Source organism: Postia placenta (genome assembly GCF_002117355.1).
Source record: "Postia placenta MAD-698-R-SB12 unplaced genomic scaffold POSPLAscaffold_9, whole genome shotgun sequence".
NCBI classification, from domain to species: Eukaryota; Fungi; Basidiomycota; class Agaricomycetes; order Polyporales; family Adustoporiaceae; genus Rhodonia; species Rhodonia placenta.
The window spans coordinates 330-18586 of NW_020169840.1; the positions used below are offsets into that span (position 1 = coordinate 330).

Here is an 18257-nt window from a genome sequence, read left to right on the forward strand (position 1 = left end):
CCAAGGTGCCGGTATTGGTTGCGTTGTGCAGCACGCCGTGGATGTTCCCAATGGTATAGTACACTACCAATCACCAACGATGGCTCATTCGCCACAGAACCCTAATGCCGTCCGGCAGCAGAATGCCAGCCATGGCTTTCCGCTCGCCAGGCGCCTCCAAGCCTAAGTCTGCACTGCCGCCAAAATGTCTTGTCATTACCCACATCGCATGTGTTTAATTTGTTCTACTTCTGTGACCCACTTTGGACTTCAGTGTATCGAACAGCTATGTATTGTACTGTACTATCCATGATCCAGTGTAACTACACAGGTACAGCGCTGGCCCATGCTTTCTGGGTGTACATCTAGACGTGCCCCCCTGGTTGGTGCGCCATGTGTGCGTCCGGGAAGCACACCCCCACAAGTAAGGCTCATGTAAGTCAACAATTGTGGCCAGTCCAGAATGTGTGCGTCCGGGATGCACACCCTCACGAGTAAGGCTCAGGTAAGTCAAAAGTTGTGGCCGGTGCAGAATGTGTGCGTCCGGGAAGCACAACCTCACGGGCAAGGCTCATGCAAGTTGAGAGTTGCGGCCGGTGCAGAATGTGTGCGTCCGGGAAGCACACCCCCACGAGCAAGGCTCAGGTAAGTCATGAGTTGCGGCCAGTGCAGAATGTGTGCGTCCAGGAAGCATGCCCTCACAAACGACACTTGTTAGAAAGCCGCCTCCGACTCTTTCCATCCATAGTCTGGCATTATGCGTCCGGGACGTACATGCGCGGCCCCTAGGCCTTTTCTTGCCCTCTTTCTTGCACCTCTTCCTGTGTCTTCCCTACACTCGCTCTTTGTACACTCTCCCTGCGGCCTTTCCTACGGCCTTTCCTACACCTTTCCTACAGCCTTTCTTATGATTTCTCCTACAGCCTTTCCTACACCTTTTCTACGGCCTTCCCTACGGCCTTCCCTATGGCCTTTCCTACGGCCTTCCCTAGGGTTTTCCCTAGTGGAATCCCCTACCTAGTCTTCCCTACCCAGTCCCATTAACCTAACGCCATTCCACCCAAGTCATCCAAGTCAGCCACAAGTCCTTCAGTAGGCAGGTCGACAACAACACCACCTAACCATCATCAAGGGCTGCATGAGCTGTCCAATAGGCTGATTGCCATGGGCAGGCATAAGTGGGAGTGTCGACAAGTAGATGCAACACGCATCTGCACAAAGTGTGTATCACTCGGACCTAAGACTCATAACCTACCATTGATTGTGGCGTCAAATATGATAATGGGTGTAAGCCATCAGTGCATTAGTGTCAATGAGGACACAAGCCTCCAGCGGAATCACGTGTCAGCCCAGCACTCCTCTGATTCCAAAACTGCACCCATCAATGCAAACCTGTCGAAGAGCAAGAGTTGTCATTGGGTCTGCTACAATCGTCTGTGCAGTGCGCCAAGAAATGAACAACACCTCTTCTGATGAACCGCTGCCATACAGGAAGAAAAAGACACTGTTGTGTGTAGTGGACTGAGTGAATCAACGGAGACGAGGGTGAGCAGACTGCTGGAGACGTTATGCGAGGTTTGGGAGCAACAATTGTCAATGGTATACAGAGCAATACAAATGAAGTATTTACATGGAAGTGCCAGAAGTGTCGCACCAGGATGGTTGCTTGTGCACAACTGTTCTTTTTAACACTGTGATGTCAGGAATGGCCCTCTGCATCCCCACAACATTAAACACCCAGGAGGACTACTTCACCACCCCACAGCATGTCCTGCACGCACAGTAGGGGGTATACAGCGGCCGGTCCTGCTTACGGGGTGGTGCCCGAACCTGCCCTTTCATAGTCAGAGCTATCGGGAGCCCGTCGAATTTAGAACCCAAAAATAGCATAACAAAATGCCATTCACCAGCTGTGCCACCCATTTACCTTTGCCAAATTGCGCCGCGACGGCGGTTGGCGAATGCTTGAGCGAGTTTTGCCCACAGCTGTACAAAAGAGCGCGCGAGAGACGTCGATGCTGCGGATGAGCACAGCGACATTGTAGATGGCAGTCTCAGAGATGCGCTGCGAGAGTCTTGAACAGCCAAAGCGATGCTAGTTTTGGAGTGGTGAGGACTGGGAGAGCTCGGGAAGACGCGGCCGAGGGCGATTGAATGAGCGCGGCACAGCCGCCAGCAGTCGAAGGCGGAGGTATATTATTATCATTAACATTCATTGAGCTGGGTTGATCCTGTTTTCCATCGATGGCTGCTCCTGCTGTTCCTGCACGCCCCTTCAGCGACTACGACGACTACCTCTCGCAGTACACGTCGCCCCCGCCGCCCGCCGTCCCTCCTCTCCCGCCAGGTTTCGATCCCGCCCAGGCTGATCCCGCCATGTCGGCGCCCCATTTCGAGGATCCCCTGGTAGCGCCTCGCCCCCATAAACTGCAGCCGGACCTGCCTGCGAACGTGCGTCTCTTCTTTCTTTTCTTCCTTCTTACAGCTCATCGCCCCTCCTCCCAGATGGCTCGCAATCTGGACGCCCAACTCGCCCACGACGCACGCAGGGGACATTCTCCCGCCCCCAACCTCGCCCCGGGCTTCGTCATACCGCGCGCACACAGCCGCGGTCCTAGCCCTCAATCTCAGGGTGGAGAGTGGAGTCCCTGGGCCCCAGTAGCCGGACAGCCGCCCTATCCCCAAGGCCCGCCCCAGCAAGCATACCGTTCCGCGCCTCCAGTGCGCTCAGCGTCCACCTACTCGACCCACGATCCCTCGGTTCAGCCTCAGCAACCAGCTAACACACATGCACCCCCATCGCTCACCGCGCCTCTTCCCACCATCCCTAGCCTGTTCGCCCAGCTTCCGTCCGTCGAGCAGCCCAACTACGACCCGGGCTTCAAGGTCGCCTGGTGCCGCGACGTCCTCGCCCTCGTCGACCGCGCACAGCAGCTGCATCAGCCCGACAGCAGCGCCACCGAGTTCCCCGAGGGTCCGGCCCGTATAGAGGACCCGGAGCTGCAGCGCCTTGTCGACATTGCCCTGCCTCTTTTGATCCGCCTGTCGTCGACCTCTCCAGCGCAGACGCCCGCTCCCCCACACGTCTCAGAGTCTATCTATCTATTGGCAACCTGCGAGGCCTCAGGCGCGTATCCACAGCACGTCCAACGCGACCCGCGCGCTGCGTTCCGCCACTTCGAGCAGGCGGCCAAAGCCGGTCACTACACAGCCTGGTTCCGACTTGGGCGCGACTACGAAAATTTCAACGATGCAGAACATGCCCGACAGTGTTTCGAGCGCGGTGTCAAACGTGGGGTGGAGAGCTGCATCTACGTAAGTTCTGTCTCGATGCGTACATTCCCCGTCTGACGTGCCTCCAGCGCATGGGCATGGCCCACCTCATGGGGCAGCTCGGCCTCCCTGCCAATCCCGAGGCGGCACTCCCACTCCTCCAACGCGCCGCGACGGTAGCGACGATCGAGTGCCCCCAGCCTGCGTATGTCTACGGCCTGCTGCTCCTCGGGGAGTTCTCGCACGTTCAAATCCCGCCAGAGTATTTCGCGCCCTACATCGCGCCCGGCTCCTCACTGCCAGTGGAGGCGCGCAAGCACCTTGAGCGCGCTGCCTACCTAAACTTTGCGGCCGCGCAGTATAAGCTCGGGCACGCATACGAGTTCGCCATTCCGCCGTTCCCATTCGATGCTCTGCTGAGCGTGCAGTACTATTCCCTCGCGAGCCAGCAGGGCGAGGTCGAGGCGGACATGGCGCTCAGCAAATGGTTTCTGTGCGGCGCGGAGGGCTCATTCGAAAAAGACGAGGGGCTTGCGCTGACCTTTGCCGAAAAGGCGGCGCGTAAGGGCCTGCCGAGCGCCGAATTCGCAATGGGTTACTACTCAGAGGTCGGCGTCGGTCTGCCGAAGGACATTGAGGTCGCGCGAAAATGGTATAACAGGGTGAGTAAGCTATGTCAACACCTGCACGCTCCGATGCTCATGCTGCGGCAAGGCCGCGCAACACGGAAATCCCGACGCCGCGGAGCGCCTGAGGGTACTTTCGGAGCCGGAGCCGAACGCGCTCTCGCGGGAACAGCATGAGTCGCTTGCGGACACAACCATCGTCCGCAAGCGTACGCTCGCCAGGCAACGATCAGACGCGCGCCGCGGTGGGCCTGGTGGGCGCGCGCGTGCTGCGCCCAGTGCGATGCAAGGAGAAGCTATCATGGAGGACGTTCGACGGCGCTCGCAGTCGTCTGGCCGTCAGCCTATCGCTCCCAATGCACCTGGTTATGGCCCATCGCCAGTCATGAACCCCAGCACTTCCGCGCCACAAATCAACGGCGGCTACCAGGGCCCTCCTCCCGGACAGTACCCCGCAAGCGCATCGCAGCCGCATATGCATGCCGCAGGTGCTGCGGGAGCGCCGCCGCAACGCGCGTTCGCCAATGCACCACGGTACAGCCTCATCGATCCCGGCTCACGCCCCATGTCCCCATCAAGCAGGCCTGGGACTGCAGGCTCCGGGGCACCGCGCACGCCCACCAGGCAGGCATCTGGGCCAGGGCCTGGCGTGTCGCCAGCCGGCGAGCCGGAACCACCATCTGGACCTAAGGCACGCCCTGCGCAGACGTTTGAGGAGATGGGCATCACCTCAGGGAAGCTGCAAGAAAAAGAGTGTGTCATAATGTGAGGGCGCGAGCGCATTGGACGGACATCCCGGCTATTGGTGGATTTAGGACTGGATCTGGACTGCTCGTTCCCATGTTTGCATCTTTCTCCTTTTCGCTTGCTGTCAGCGTCTTCGTCACGCTTCCTAACTTATACTCAACGTACGGCATCCATCGGCGTCAGCATTGAACCCAAAGCAACGAGCGGACACTATTTTTATTTTAAGAACACCGCGTATAATTGATATCTTGATCCTTATACTCACGATACACCGGCATGATGACATCCTCCTTGCCGTACGCATGCATGACCACACCGAGCCCGGGACTCCGCGGGATGATCTGCATCTCCCCCCTGAGTTCGTCAGTATGGCGTCCATCGATCGGCGGTGCAGATGACTGCACGCGGCCCGAATACTGGCCGGTCCTAATGTTGTTGGTCCTAATAATACTGGCCGGTTCTCGAATCTTGGTCGAGTCATATTGTCCCTCACAAAGAGGCTACTCGTGCTGTTGATCGTTCGAGATGACCTCACTGGTAGGGACCCAGCGTGCGGTTCGCTGGTACCCGCCAGCTTATGATATCCGGGTCGAAGACGTGCCCATTCCGCAGTACGTCAGGCTGTGTCAACCACGTCGTATTCGTATTTATAGCGAGCTGACGTTTTAGAATCCTCGAACCGGACGACGCGATCGTAAAGATCAAGGTACGGCACTGTCGCGAGTGTACCAGCCATTCTGATCGTGTTTGCGCAGCTGGGCGGCTTGTGTGGGAGTGATCTCCACATCTATAGAGGCCATGAGGACGTTGACGCTGTGTGCGTGTGTCGGATCGTCGCCCTGTGGTTTTGGGAGCTGATTCGTCCACTTATTGCAAAGTCTCACTTGCGGACACGAGTTGATCGGGGAAGTCGTCGCCCTAGGCTCGAACTTTCACCCTGATGCGGCGGGCAGACCCGAGTTGTATTCAACTCTGCGGGTGGGTGACAAAGTAGTGTCGCCCTTTACCGTCTCTTGCGGAGAATGCCAGTAAGTGCCTACGGCTTCTCAGTCGACTCGGCTGATGAGCACATTCGCAGCTTCTGTCGGGTCGGCTTTACCTGTCGATGCGTGCACTCCTGTCTGTTCGGTATCCCGACGCTCCCAGGAGGCCAGGCACAATATGCCCGCATTCCCAAGGCAGGCGGAACACTGTTCAGTCTCCGCCATCTGTCTGAGACACACAACGTGGATGTCTCCCGACTTTCCGACAGCTCCCTGATCCTGCTCGCGGACATCCTTCCCACCGGAGTGTTCGCGGCGTTGCAGGCGCTGCAGCATCCAAAGCTGTCGCCCATGCTGATCGGGTGTTCGTACCCCAATAGCACGCTCATTCCTAAGGGACATGCCACGGAAGAGACGAACTCGATCGCCTTGCTGGCTCAGGATCGCGTCCTAACGATCGCTGTCATCGGACTCGGACCCGTTGGTGTCGTAGGTCTCATCAGCGCTCACGGAACAACCGCGGTCTGATAACCCTATTATTCGAGTGTGCCGCCGTGAGCTTGCTCGATATGCTGAGCCGCCTGGAAGCAGAAAACGGGATCCACTTCCACATAATCGGTGTTGACCCCGTCGAATCGAGAAGAGTCAAGATGGAGGCCGTGTACTCCACCATTACAAGGGGACAAGGCCCGCAACAGCTCACTGTCACATCCATTGACGGAGCCAAGTCCCTTACAAACAAACTGACGAACGGTGCCGGCTGCAACGCAGTGCTGGAGGTAGGCACCATCGTTCCTACTGTGAATCTTTAGGGCATTGACTACTACCTCCCAATAGGTTGTGGGTCAAAGCAATGCTCTCACACTATCTTATGAGCTCGTACGGCCCTTTGGGCTGATCAGCTCTGTCGGTGTGCACCAGGAGCCTCCTATGCCGTTCACTGGGCGAGATCTGTACGACAAGAACGTGTCGTTTGACTTCGGGCGCTGCCCAGTCCGTGCGATGTTTCCTATCGCCCTGGATATCTTGTTGAAGCGGCAGGACGTTTTCGGAGGGGTAGGTGAACCCGCGAGTTTGATCGACAGGATTGTCGGGTTTGATCGCGCAGTGGAGAGCTATGAGCTCTTCGACAAGAGCAGATGCGGGAAGATATTGTTTGACCCTTGGATTTAGGTTTGGGTTGTATGGAACTTCACAGTTTAATGACATTAACGAGCAAGTTCGCAAACAAACCTCGTTAGCAGACAAAGCAGAACCATTAGCGAATGAGTGTTGGGGTAAGGCGGGGGCCGAGACATCCAGAAAAAGAAGAAAACAAGGCAGTGTTACAAAATTATACCGGCGGCAACACCTAAGAACTACGGTATCATGCCCCTGAGAGCTTTCACAAATGTCAGTATGCGACTGTTACAGGTCCGATCCCACGGCATCAACTACATAGAGCACCTGTTGTGGCCTCACAAACAAGCCTCTCGACTCGGAGTTGGACATGTCTGATACCGCGGGTGACACACTGCGCAAGCGCTTTGCCCGTTCGATGCTCAGCTGGTCGCCCTCTCTCTTGAGCGAGTTCTTGGGATCCCTGCTCAGATTGTTGACCCAGTCGATCCGCCTTCGCCTCGCCGACCGATCGTCGCCGTACTCCCACTCGGATGGATTGCCGATGTCGAAGTAACGGATGCCTCCCCAGCTACCGTCGTTCCACTGCCGGCCGTCAAGCTTGTCCCCTGGCCAGGCGTCACTCACGGGCACCTCGACGCCAACCCACGGCCCCGACTCGCCTTCGACCTCGCCGATGTAGCGCGCATATGCGCGGAATCGCGCCTTCTTCGACGAGATGATACATGGTATCCCGATTTCCAATGTGGCACCACGCGGAGCGCCAGCTTTCGATAGTGACGTAGGCGCTGTTATCGTGTCCGACGAGCTCTTGCGTTTCAAGGAGCCCTTGACGGTAGATGCGCTAGCCATACTGTCCTGCTTTTCATGCGACACGAGTGCAATGGCCTTGCTCTTGCCCTTGATTGTGCCTTCCCCGGTATCAGAGGTAGGAGGACGTGAGCGACCATTAGTCACGGAAGTAGATGAGGTTATAGATGGAGCACCCGATGGCCGTTTTGAAACGATAGGACGTCTTGTCACTGGCGATGAGAGTGAGCTTGTGGAACGTACTGATTGCGCAGACGCCGTCCTCTTCGCCATCGGACTCGATCTGCTTGGGTCAACTGGGGATGAAGGTGGACGTTTCGCCTTGACGGACGGTGTAACGGACTTCGCCGCACTCGAAGGAGGCCGGCTGCGTGGCATCCTCGAGGCTGACGTCCCTGTCGTCCTCACACTGAGAGTTGACAGTGATGAAGCTGTCGACCCGCGGCGACTCCGAGCACCAGTGCTCGGCGACATATCCGTCTTCGCCGTCTCGAACGCGGTAGACCCGTCACTGTTGTTCGACAGCGTGGAAGAGGGACGCGACAGCGCAGAAGGTGGCCGCAGTAACGGCGACGTAGAATTGGTTTTCCGGACGGTGGATGCCTGGGATTTGACAGATGCCACCGAAGAGCGCACTCGTGAAGTTCGGTCGTTTGGAGACAGACTGCTGGACACATTGCGGCGACCAGGAACAGTTGTTACGCTCGCCTTCGGTGTCAAAGATGGCGTCGATACGCTTTCCGCTCCAGTGGACCGCATAGACGAGGCACTTGTCATATGTCCGGGCGTCAGTTTCGAGTCTGGTCGGTGGCCTGACGCGAGTCGGCGAGTCGTTGTTGTTGCTGTGCTCGTTTTGGATACCGTCGAATGTGTGCTTCGGGCCACTGAGCGTATAGACACGCCAGATCCCTTCACTGTATCACCACCGGCTTTCGTGGTGTGGCGACTGAGAACGCTAGCGCGCAGAGAATGCATGCTGACGTTCTCGTCTTCGTCTTTGGGGGCACGAGATCCTCGAGCAGCACCACTCCGGGGGGTACCAGCTTGTGAGACAGGACTGAGGAGATCCTCAACCGAGACTTCGATCTCTGGCAACGCAGATCATCAGTACTTACAGAGCGAAGTATACGGAAAGAACAAACATACCACCGCTGATTTCCTTGACTGCCCAGCCTTCCAAATTATCAAACCCACCCTCCTGCTTCACATTCATCCACCTCCTGCGGAGCCAGCGTAGGACGTCCATTCGAGTTTGCTCAACCAGCACGCGCACTTGAGATGTGGACGAGAGCATCGCCTCCTCTGGGTTGGTTGCATGAGGACGCAACAGAATCGAGGACACGAGAGTCTAGCATACACTCTGAGCCAACTGCTGTAAGAGATGTAGAAAAGGCAGTCACGCACCTGATACAGTATCGCAGCATTCTTCTCGCTCATACCTCGCCGCACTGCATCCATGATGAGCTCGACGCGTTCGCCGTCCTCGAAGCGCGCTCCGTCGCCTTCCATGATCTCAAGCCACTCGGATTGCTCGAAGCACTGGTCTGCTTGCGTGGACAGCACCTCGTCGATTGTCTTGCGCGCCGCGAGTACCATGTCCTTGACTACGTCCGCCCACGTGTCTATCACTGTGCCTATCTTCCCAAGTGCAACTTGCGCGGCGAACAACAGCGGGAACACGTTCAGCGGCGTTGTGCGTTTCGCGAGACCCTTGAGCAGCCCGTCGCGCGTCTTCTGCGGTAGGTGAGCGAACTCGGCCGTGCACCAACCCTCGCCAAAGAGCCCGACGAGCGCACGACGCGCCCCGCGCTCGAGGTGGGGGTTCTTGACGTCCTCCATGAGCGCAAACTCGAGCACGCGCGGCGCACGACGTGCGCACTGCCGACATTTGCAACCACCCGTGCCCCATTTCCCTCCCGTTGCGGCCTCGTACTCGGAGAACTCCAGGAACGCGTGAAAGAGCCCGTGCATCATCTCCTGGACGATGCGCGCCTGGATCTCGTTGTACAGCGTATCCAGCGAAAGGTATGCGGCCGAGCGCATGATATGGAAAGCGGTTTCGAGGTCGAATGTGCGATTGGAAAAGGCAAGAGTCCCTGTGTAGATGAAACCGAGAGTGAAATGAAGGGATGCAGGAGTGAATGGAGGAGAAGGAAGGGTCACTGTCAGAGGCTCCCCGGGCTTCTGAGTGATTCCCCAAGTCACAAGCTGCGTTTCGAAGTAAGGCGCACGGGAGACCAGAATGAAGCGATGTGAGGAGAAGATGGCCGTAGCACTTTCGTGGTTCGTGGAAGAGAAATTGCCAGTCAATGCGATCCGAACGTCCGAGTACAGGCGAGAGCGCCACATGAAGACGAGGTCCTTACGAAGTTTGTCTATCCTGGCTTCCTCCGCGTCGCCTTCCTCTCGACTCTCCGAAGAGTCGAAAAGGAATTCGAACGCCTCGCCGAAACCTTTGCCAGTGTAGAGGTATTCCAGTTCATTTGAGAAAAGCGTCGGGTTAGTCGGAATCGGTAAACGAAGAACAGCACCCGTGTTTATGGAAGGCGACGGCGAAGCGGCTCGGAATGGTGAAGGAGAGCGAGAGATCGAGTGATAATCGACGCCAAGTGTTAGCGAGAGGGCGGACTGGGCAGGTAGCGTACCAGTCGGTGAAGAGGAATAGGGAAGGGGAGAAGTTGCCGGAGGAGGCTTGAACGAGAAATAGCGTGCTTGAAAACTAGGTGGTGCGCGAGCATACACGACGGCTAGTAGGCAGACATTAGTCAGTTTGTACACACAGAGCAAGACGCGATGGTCAAAGGGCAGGATACGACTCTGTAACTGGTAGTAGTCATAGCATACAGCCACACCATGCTGGATACGTTGGACGACGTGGGAAGTAACAACGAACCTTTATGGCCCCAGACCTCCTCGACGTCCTTTGCGTTCGCATCCTGATCGTTTATGAGCTCCCAGACGACATCCGGAAAGCGGTCTTTGGCGTGATCGAAGAGCGACCTGAAGTCGTCTTGCCAGACGAGCGTGGAGTTGCGCGCAGCCTCCTGGAGGGACGGCGGGACGGTCGTGGGTGCGGCCATTGGAGGAGGGGTTGAGAAGAAGGGCAGAGAGAGCAGGAGGGGTATCTGGGAGGAGAACAGGCGCAACGCCAGGTGCAACGAGGTGGACTGTGCGACTGACGCTGTGCCGTGGCTGCTATCGCTCCCTCGTCAACTCACCGCCGGCACTCACGAGCAACCCACGAGCCAGCCGCTGGCCAAGATAGCTACCACGAGCTACTACGCACCAACACAATTGGCTGCAGCTGCTAGCGGTCGCTGAGCGGGCGAGTCGGCGTCATCCAAGGTAATTGTTCAAAGGCATCGCCTATGCCCCCAATGTGCCCACTTCTCTCACACTCCTCATCGCCCCTGCCGTGCTCACTCCTCTCATAGTCGCGACAAATTCACCATCCACTCCAAAGCCGTCGTCTGCCAAGATGTCGAGCTCAAGGGTGACATCACCATCGGCGCAGGTACCGCCGCCGCTCCTCGTTGACCGTCCTCATCACTCTAATTTTCGCGCAGGCACCATAGTCCATCCAAAGGCTACCATCTTTGCCATTGCAGGGCCTATTGTCATCGGTTCAGGATGCATAATTGAGGAGGGTGCCATCATCGTCAACCGGTATGTTTCGTTCGTAAATCATGCCTACCGCCACGAACGTACGTAGTTGTGACTGCCTCTATCTAACTTTGCCCTGTGTAGACGGAAGGAAGTTATGCGAATAGGCGATGATAACCTCTTTGAGATCGGCTGTCGTGCGTATCCTCTCTCTTTGACCCGCTGTCATGACTCAGTGACTTTATTCTACCAGGCGTCGAGTCCCCAAGCATTGGCAGCTTCAACACAGTCTCTGCTCGCGCCCGTGTACATCACACGGTCCGTATATCATCTCACTGCGTCATCGGTGCCGCCTGCCTTGTCGTTCCTGTCGATGACGAGATCCTCGATGAGTACACCGTCATCTACGGTCCCGCCGCTGAGCGTCGTGTGTGGAGTGGTCGCGGCAGAGTCCAGGAGGCGGACCTTCGTCGGAAGCATGCAGAATATCTCAGAGAGATGCTGCCGAAGTTCAACCGTCTACGTCGAGGAGATGGCGCGTGACGTCATGCGAGGGGCTGTTCGCATTCAGTCTTCTGTACTATAGCGTGCAATATATAATATCACATTCAATCAATTCCAACTGTAGATTACATCACAAAGGGGAAGGACTGAATAGTGAAATAACGCGATATGTATTCGCCGCCGAGTATACTGAAGCCTCATCAACAGTGCGACTAGCATGAAACGCTCGATACCATAGGCAATCATCAACGAAATTAATATATGCCCCATTTCCCCTAACCATCGACCACGGAAGTCGGACGATGTAGTGAATAAGGGGCAACGCACACACGCTGATCACACCTTGCGAGTATTCGCATCCAACCAAGGCAACAACATCATGTTGTCAAAATCGCCGGAGATACTATACATAGAACATCAAGCTCATGCGCGGAGCTGCGCACGGAGGTTGTTCTCCAAGTTGCCCCTAGGGCGAATGTACTGTACGTATGCACCATCCCTATGGTCCAGGTCAGTACGCATGACGACACCCCACACAAACGCAATACGCACTGCAACACACGCTTCTCCTCCTTAAGCTTGGTGTAGTCCTCACGATTGACATTCGTGAAGCCCCACTTGCGCGAGACAATAATCTTCTGGCGACCAGGGAACTTGTAGCGAGCACGACGGAGCGCCTCCTGGACAACAGGTGCGTTCGCGTCTTTGCAGCGGATGGAAAGGATGATCTGGCCGATGTTGACACGGGCAACAGTGCCATACGGCTTGCCCCAGGCACCGCGCATACCAGTTTGTAGACTAAGAATACATAATAAGATAATATTTCAGAATCGACTCTTGACAATTACTCACCGATCGGCACCCGCGCAGGACAACATCTTGTTGATGCGAATGACGTGGAAGGGGTGGACACGGACACGCAAGTGGAAGGAGTCCTTGCCAGACGTCTTCGTAACGTACTTGTTCGCGCAAATACGGGCAGCTTCTAGCGCCTCGCTAGAGAGCTGTTCGTACTCATCGGAGACAAGGTGGCAGCAGTAGGGGAATTCATCGACGGAGGCACGCTTGCGGCCAAGATCGAAGATACGGATCTAAATGGGCCCAGTGGTTGAATTTCCTGACCAAAACCGCAATTGAGCGAGTAGCGCACCTTCGGGTCAGGGACACCACGGTTGTAGCGGGACTTGGGGTACGGCTTGTTCTTGCAGTAGCGGTAGCAGCGAGCGGGACGGCGACCCATGGTTGGAACTGGGGAACCCACAAGTCAGTCCTAAGTGCTCCGCGTCATCTGGAACTCCAAAACCGCATCCATCGCTTCCAGGCAGCAAACCTACGCTGTCTTTACAAAAAGCGAGCGAAGCAAAACGGACGATCTAGAAAAACGGATACTCACAGTGCTGGAGGGTAGTTAGTGAGGGGAAAGTGGGTAGCGATGTCGCCTTTTGAGCCGGTTAAAGGGCGATGACAAACGACCTTGGCTGAGTAACCTGGGCGCTTGTTGTTCGGCAGGTTCCGCTAGGACCCGTATTGGTCAGGTCGAGTCAAGCTGACATAAGCAATGGTCATTCTCTGGACATTGCTCTCCAATCGATGCACAGTCCAAGTGCTTTGATTTCTACGCGCGTATGGTTAGACCGCCTGAAGTCATTCGAAATTGACTTTACTCGCGCTGGCCCATGGTCTGGCCCTGGCTCTCATCGACATCGATTGAATACTAGTAGCCGCGCGCCCCTAGACCCTGTAGCTTGCTCGTAATGTCGCTATCTCAGTGAGCTCATAGCAGGACAAATTATCGAGTCCATCTCCGTGTCGTGCAGTGCCTTGCCTCTGTGTATCTCACGGTTCGGTGATAGATATGCTCTGTTGACTCGTAAGTCTCCTATCAGCACTGCATGATAAGTTGTTCTCTACGCGATGGTGTCATACCCGTCCGCCCGAGGACGGTTGCCCGACCTGGATGCTCATATGCGCGCACGTGTGCCCCGTCGCACCCAGTTAACTCGCTCTCGGGGACCCGTCCTGCCTCTTTCTCCCAACATTTACTCTCGTAGCTCTTTCCACGCTGCAGCGTGCCTTTCATTTCACGCCTCTTCTTTGTTCACTTACTTACCGGCTTCTCTGGCCGCGGACTCATCATGTTACTGAAATACGACCCACTGGGAACGAGTGACGTCCGTTCCCGCCCTTCCTCTCGTCTGACCCGCTCCGTGTATCATCGCCCTCTCTCTCTTGTCCGACCCGCATCGCATCCCCTCGCAGTCGATGTTTCATAGTGGCATCCAGCGTCCTGGCAACGTCTACCACATACGCCCCGCGTCTGGCGGCCTGCCTCTCATGTATGGCCGGCCAGTAGGTTACTACGATGGACGTGCGTACTGCTATCCGATCCTTATGCGCCAGGTGTTGACGCGTGTATCCGCAGCTCCGGAGATGCGCCCAGTGCATCCTGTTTACCAGTACTCCCAGCCGCTGCCCCAGGCGCCTATGATGTACAGCCCTCAACCTCGTTATCCGCATCCCATGCACCGCCCGTATCGTCCCGTGTTATGCTGTGACACCTGCTGCGGTGGAATGTGTTGTAGCGACGCCTGCTGCGTTGATGGCTGCTGCGGCGATGTCTGTTGTGACGACTGCTGCGGGTATGTATTGCATTTGGTTGTGTTTCACGTCTCATCATGGAGCTCACTTGGTATGCAGGCCCGATTGTTGCTGCTGCTAGGTGCAAATGTTTCGCGGCCGTGCTGTACGTGGGGCGGACGTGCTGCTTTCTGAAATTGTCGATCCCCGTAGGCTACCTTATTATCTTCATACCTTTCTCGGTCGCATTTTCCCTCAACCGTTTCAATGTGTCTCAACTCTCGTCCTTCGTTATCTATGCACCGTTCTTTTTAATACCGTGTTGCTGTGGATACCAAGGTCTATTGCTACCACTTGATACTCATCTGCACCGGAGGACTAGTGGAACACAGTCGCTGGACACAAGCCACAACAATCAACGAAAGGGACCTATTTGCATAAGACCAACATCATACGTCTGACAAATAGTCGCACATACGGACCCACATATTTTCCGTAACCTAGTCAACGGCTAGTGGTGTTGTGTAGTGAGAATCATAATTCCGCATTTATCCCTCATGAGCTCGGGATTGTGCAATTATGTCGACTACTATTTGAGAACTTGCAATCTTGAAGGCAATTTCCGTGACATCACTCTTCCATGACCCTTCGCATGCCCGTATCTGACGGTTCTGCACCTTCAGGCTCTGCTTGTCACTACTCATTCTGGCGGCAATCCTCTTGTTCCAATCAATCTTGGATGGTCTCGGATGGATTCGCCGCTGTGTTTTGATTATCCCTGACCCGCCACTATTTATTGACTACAGAGTACATGCAACGTATCCAGGCAACAACTCAACCATTGACATGTCCCCGCTATGTGAAGCCGTATGGAACATGTCTCAACTGATTTTGATCAGACAAGCCCGAACAGCCAGCGTTGGTTCGGTTCATTCTAAATCGGATACGAGATCAGCAATGGTACTCGCTGCACGTGGAATGAATTTACAATGTCATCCTTGTAGAAGTGCACCTGCATATCCGTCAAGTAAGTTCGATATATATTATACGCGAGGAAGGCAGATTGCTTACGACTTGAGGGGACTGAGAATCCAGCGGATAAGAGCCCTTTTCCCTGATCCTGCAAGTTTCCTCAGTCATAGCGCAACGTGGCGGGTTCCAAAGCTTACCTCAAGAACCTGTTGCTTCCAGCTGTCTGCTGGCTGATCTGCCACACGACGGATACGCCGGGGCTTCCTACAGGGAAACCATAACCCCAGTATCCATATGTCGAATGTATCAGGCCATAATCCGTCTTCGCGCTCTTGATGTGGTACTCGCCATTCCCCAGCGGAGTGATGCGCCACTATGCTGCGATGAGCTCGACATAACAACGAACATCTTCGGAGCCCTGCTTACCTTCTGGTAATCATTCGACATGTCGAGTGGGCAAAGCTTGACCCAAGGCACGCCATCAGGAATGTACTCCCAGACTTGCTCCGGACTCTGCCCATACAGCTTGATGCGGTACACGCCCTCTTTCGTGGGCGGCGTGCTTGTAAACGGTTTCGGAGTATCAGAGCCACCCCCCAGTGCACGCAGTGTGGACACCGACGGCACGAAGAAGTATTCGCCGCCGCGCGAGGTCACAAAGTATTGCGGCGTGATCGCCTCTGCGCTCGGATTTGGCGTATTCACGAAGCCCGTGACAGACCGAGTCTCGCCTGAGGAGTCTGTGACGTCGATGGTCACCTCACCGCTGCTCGGGACAGTTTCATTCCCTTTCACTTTAGCTGTTAACGACTTGATGGTCGCGCCCCCAATAATCGGGTCTTGCCCTATGCAGAGGCAAGTGTGTCAGAGATATGCCGGGGCGAAAGTAGGACACTCACCGTGTCTCTCAGGCACAAGCGACGCGATAGGAAAGTACTCGTTCACCGAGTCCCGCGTCTGCTGCCAGAACCCGTTCTCCGTCGACGACTGATAGCACGAGAACAAGAGCCCTCGCGGGCTTGTATCCTTCTGAACTTCCTTCGGCGCAACCTATTAACAGCATCAGCTAGCCACTACAGCTTGGTAACGAAAATATACCTCAGGGCCGTATGGAAGCCCTGCACGGACGATGAGGGCACGCTCCAGGAATTGCTTCTGGAGGTAGGGATCGAGGTTGCGCGGGGCAGTCTTGCGCGTGTGCGCAGTGAATGGGCACACGCTGTCGCTAGATCCGAATTGACCTTTACTGTGTAGTCAAAGTTGTTCAATTTGTCTTCGTCCAGAGGGATGCTCGGATGGTCTCGGTAGGGTGCCGTCGCCAGAGGGGTGCCCTGTGCCCAAGGTCTATCATTAAGGCGGACTCCGTAGACAAGAGGCTTACCGACTTCCACCGCCCCACAAGCCGCGCACCAAAAAGCTCAGGCCCTCGTTGTTCGTTAGTGGCGGTGAGATCTTTTTCACCTCGTCAGGAGGCAGGAACCGCCGCCACTGAGGTCCAGCTGTCTTCAAATACTCATTGAACCCAATCACGTCCTGTTCTAGCTTGCGGAAGACCATGAATGTCCCGTCCTTTGTCCAACCAGGGCGTTTCTCCGACGGGGAGAGGTACGGATTATCAAAGATGGGGTCCCCTTTGTAGCCGCATATGATGACACCGGCGTCGCATTGGAGTTGCCCCTTGTGTGGTTTGACTAGCCCCCTGTGAACCAATTCAGGGTTTTTCTTGGGATGTGCGGGCTTCCAAATTACCGAGGAGCAGGCTGCGACACGCTATCCTTATAGCCGAAGTGCTCGTGACCTCTCCGAGCTCCAGGCCGCGCATTTCCGTCCATCTCTACAACGTTGTGGATCGATTGCTTGAAGGTCTTCCTCACGGCCTGTGTTCCAATCTGGCACTGGTCGGCATCTATAGCAGAGACCTGTTGATGTCATGAGGTGTATGGCAGTGAACAACACCCACGGCTAGCAGCAACGATAATAACGCCATGAATGATACCGTCAGCGAAGAGAGGGTCCCAGGGACCGCCATCGCCAAGCGCCTTTAGCTCTTTTCTCATAGAACCCTGGTCGAAGTGTGTATCTTTCGTATGCTGAGTCTGGCCAAGGAGGTCGAGACCAGAGCGGCTGAACGCGATCTGTGTCTGCCACAACTGCACACGCCGAACCTGAGATGGTTGTGCTGCGTTGGCCTTGGCGTCGGTGATCTGGCGAAGGTTGTCAAGAACATCTTCGGACGTTGTGGGTGTGTAGTTCGCAAGGTCGCGCTTGAAATGATCCGCATCGCGGATGGCAAAGAATACGAAATTCTCATGATCCTATGACGCACCATATATCAGCTGACAATGTATAACAGTGTGTAAGCAAAACTCACCTTCGGGAAGAGTAGATAGATGTCCCCTTGAGTATTCTGGGGGTCAGGAAGCTCATGAGATGGTTTCTGGGAAGATAGGGGATCTGAGGGCAAGAGCGGCAGGATCGCCCGCTTGGCAATGTGTTGAAGTTTGGAATGATGGAAATCAGGTTTCGTCATGCTGGCGAAGAGAGGAAATCCTGTGGAGACCACCCTCTTAGCCAAACAGAGGGCTTTAAATATGTGCGGCCTGCCTATGATACGTGACTTTGTCAGAAAGCGAATGATCGATAGGGCGCTATGCGTAGGATCCAGAATGCTCACGCTGTCTCCAAAATGTGGTTCAACACTGACGGCTCAAGTATGGAAGGCTTAAGGGCTTATTCATCCCCATACATCTTCCATGCATATGCTGTCGCGTAACGCTTGGCAAGCAGAGAGAAAAGCGACAAGGAGGTGTTATGATACTGCTTTGTTGGGGGCCATGTCATCGGTTTTGGACCATCTTGGTTGAAATATTGAACCTCGGTTCTTTAAATCGCCGACTTGGATGATAGATGGCATATCAACTTCGTTCTGCGCTTGAGAAGATGCACAAGCACTGATGTATTACGGACTCACGGAGGTTTGACCCTGTTTCGAGCACGCAATCAATTTGACAATGTGCGACTGGAGTATATGAGGTAGTCACATAGCTTTCGGGACGCAATACCC

At 55.4% G+C, this 18257-nt stretch overlaps 7 protein-coding genes across 7 annotated transcripts; 4 read left to right on the forward strand and 3 right to left on the reverse strand.

The window, feature by feature from the left end:
- Positions 1–308: 308 nt before the first annotated feature.
- On the forward strand, positions 309–971 carry POSPLADRAFT_1147040 (hypothetical protein; the record flags this gene model as incomplete). The annotated part of the gene is made up of 4 exons (XM_024486016.1): positions 309–365; positions 391–473; positions 531–624; positions 903–971. Coding segments are annotated over 4 exons (303 nt in total), but the record flags the coding sequence as incomplete, so codon positions are not given.
- A 1384-nt stretch (positions 972–2355) lies between these two features.
- Positions 2356–4647, forward strand: POSPLADRAFT_1146969 (hypothetical protein; the record flags this gene model as incomplete). Its single annotated transcript, XM_024486008.1, has 4 exons — positions 2356–2430; positions 2485–3294; positions 3342–3914; positions 3967–4647. The coding sequence occupies 4 exons, from the start codon at positions 2356–2358 to the stop codon at positions 4645–4647; spliced, it is 2139 nt and encodes a 712-aa protein (XP_024337558.1).
- A 503-nt stretch (positions 4648–5150) lies between these two features.
- POSPLADRAFT_1146675 (hypothetical protein) lies at positions 5151–6781 on the forward strand (the record flags this gene model as incomplete). Its single annotated transcript, XM_024485968.1, has 7 exons — positions 5151–5236; positions 5295–5331; positions 5381–5442; positions 5504–5653; positions 5704–6097; positions 6154–6387; positions 6446–6781. 7 exons carry the CDS (start codon positions 5151–5153, stop codon positions 6779–6781), a joined length of 1299 nt encoding a protein of 432 aa, XP_024337559.1.
- Positions 6782–7015: 234 nt separating this feature from the next.
- POSPLADRAFT_1146235 (hypothetical protein) lies at positions 7016–10617 on the reverse strand (the record flags this gene model as incomplete). The annotated part of the gene is made up of 4 exons (XM_024485900.1): positions 7016–7571; positions 8653–8885; positions 8942–10284; positions 10431–10617. 4 exons carry the CDS (start codon positions 10615–10617, stop codon positions 7016–7018), a joined length of 2319 nt encoding a protein of 772 aa, XP_024337560.1.
- A 288-nt stretch (positions 10618–10905) lies between these two features.
- On the forward strand, positions 10906–11683 carry POSPLADRAFT_1047140 (hypothetical protein; the record flags this gene model as incomplete). The annotated part of the gene is made up of 5 exons (XM_024479213.1): positions 10906–10916; positions 10972–11051; positions 11104–11203; positions 11285–11337; positions 11394–11683. The coding sequence occupies 5 exons, from the start codon at positions 10906–10908 to the stop codon at positions 11681–11683; spliced, it is 534 nt and encodes a 177-aa protein (XP_024337561.1).
- A 315-nt stretch (positions 11684–11998) lies between these two features.
- POSPLADRAFT_1181973 (hypothetical protein) lies at positions 11999–13079 on the reverse strand. The gene is made up of 4 exons (XM_024488884.1): positions 12795–13079; positions 12497–12735; positions 12197–12442; positions 11999–12143 (listed from the first exon to the last, which is right to left on the reverse strand). Exons 1-4 carry the CDS (start codon positions 12882–12884, stop codon positions 12068–12070), a joined length of 651 nt encoding a protein of 216 aa, XP_024337562.1. The 5' UTR covers positions 12885–13079; the 3' UTR covers positions 11999–12067.
- Positions 13080–15116: 2037 nt separating this feature from the next.
- On the reverse strand, positions 15117–17723 carry POSPLADRAFT_1146641 (hypothetical protein; the record flags this gene model as incomplete). The annotated part of the gene is made up of 11 exons (XM_024485962.1): positions 15117–15155; positions 15210–15233; positions 15293–15341; positions 15391–15566; positions 15695–16038; positions 16093–16243; positions 16292–16439; positions 16575–16892; positions 16943–17099; positions 17154–17508; positions 17565–17723. The coding sequence occupies 11 exons, from the start codon at positions 17721–17723 to the stop codon at positions 15117–15119; spliced, it is 1920 nt and encodes a 639-aa protein (XP_024337563.1).
- Between the last annotated feature and the right edge of the window lie 534 nt (positions 17724–18257).